The sequence below is a fragment of the Camelina sativa genome, chromosome 6, assembly GCF_000633955.1.
Source record: "Camelina sativa cultivar DH55 chromosome 6, Cs, whole genome shotgun sequence".
In the NCBI taxonomy this organism is placed as follows: Eukaryota; Viridiplantae; Streptophyta; class Magnoliopsida; order Brassicales; family Brassicaceae; genus Camelina; species Camelina sativa.
The window spans coordinates 21,816,650-21,818,205 of NC_025690.1; the positions used below are offsets into that span (position 1 = coordinate 21,816,650).

Here is a 1,556-nt window from a genome sequence, read left to right on the forward strand (position 1 = left end):
CTTGCTTGTTCAGGGTAAATTTTTGGGGTTACTCTACTATGGGATTCTTCTCGCCCATGATTAGATATTCATCGCCAAGCTCGCGCAACTTTGCTGGAAGAGCCATAAATGAGTTCAAAATTCTTGTTAAAGAGGCACATAAACGAGGAATTGAGGTGACAACTAGTTTCCAAGAAGCTAAATATTTGTTGCTAGGTTTATGGATGCAATTCTTGATAGATTTTAAGCAGGTAATTATGGATGTCGTTTTGAACCACACAGCTGAAGGCAATGAGAAAGGACCCATTTTCTCATTTAGAGGAGTTGATAACAGTGTCTATTATATGCTTGCACCGAAGGTAATGCTCATCAAGCAGTCATGCGTTTCTTTTGTTTCACCGCTTAGAGAATAAGAGACAATCAAAAGATCTGTGGGGTAGGAAGCTAAAATCTAGGATTCTTTTTCTTCTGTCAGTTAAAATATAAACTAAGTCACTTAGCTGCATGATCTTTACATATTATGCATCAGAAACATGTGGGAAGTTCCTTTTAGGTTTTCTGCATGATCTTTACATAACTCCGCTAGGACTAGAAAAGTAGTCTATACTCCACCCCGTGATTATATATCTAACTCAACACTCAAAATGATTTTTGTTTCCTAGTTTGTAGTCTCATACTGATATGATTGTTTATTAATGAATCTAAACTTTATGCATATTTTTTGATTTAACAGGGCGAGTTCTATAATTATTCAGGCTGTGGCAATACATTCAACTGCAATCACCCTGTGGTGCGTCAATTCATAGTAGATTGCCTGAGGTAGTTCCCAAAAATATAGAGTACACGTATTGCTTGGCGTTTTGTCAAACTAAGTCTCTTTAGGCAATTAGTTTATGATTACATCTAGGATATAATGTAATCCTCATATATCACCCTGATTACTCTGAATTAACTATTTTGAGTTTACCTGCTTTCTGGTTACTAAAAAATCTTACACTAGGTAGATTAATTTTTATTGATTTCGGTTAACTCCTCCTAAATCGGTGGATATCTCTCCCTTTAAACAGATATTGGGTAACAGAAATGCATGTCGACGGCTTCCGCTTTGATCTTGGTTCAATTATGTCAAGGAGCAGCAGGTGAAAATGTTCTAGAGTACGTGAAATGAGTGCTAGTTTGGTCCATCTGTTTCTGGAATATTTATTGTTCTATTCTTGTTAGTCTTTGGGATGCAGCCAATGTTTATGGGGCTGATGTAGAAGGTGACTTTCTGACAACTGGTACCCCTGTTAGCTGCCCTCCCGTAATTGACATGATAAGTAATGATCCAATACTCCGTGGTGTTAAGGTGATCAACTAGCTCCCTTGATAATTCTCTATAGATAGCATGAGTTTACATTGTAGAGTGGAGAGATGTTGAATTCTTCACTACTTACCAAATATTAAAAATTCCCCATGTAATTAGTGGAATGCACCAGATTATTTAGCATAAAACCTGTTTTGTTTCTTCTTGTTGTACTTCAGTATTGAGCTTCATGTGTGAATTTTCCATGTGATTTTCCAATTTGTGTCATAAT

At 36.5% G+C, this 1,556-nt stretch overlaps 1 protein-coding gene across 1 annotated transcript in view; it reads left to right on the forward strand.

Annotated features, from left to right (window-relative positions):
• The window catches only part of LOC104792833 (isoamylase 1, chloroplastic-like), a 4,484-nt gene extending 3,130 nt beyond the window's left edge, over nucleotides 1-1,354 (forward strand). Inside the window, exons 6-10 of the mRNA XM_010519069.2 lie at nucleotides 14-155; nucleotides 231-338; nucleotides 713-798; nucleotides 1,047-1,118; nucleotides 1,201-1,354. Coding sequence (XP_010517371.1) covers nucleotides 14-155; nucleotides 231-338; nucleotides 713-798; nucleotides 1,047-1,118; nucleotides 1,201-1,339 — 547 coding nt within the window. The 3' untranslated portion in view covers nucleotides 1,340-1,354. The remainder of the gene's footprint in view (nucleotides 1-13; nucleotides 156-230; nucleotides 339-712; nucleotides 799-1,046; nucleotides 1,119-1,200) is intronic.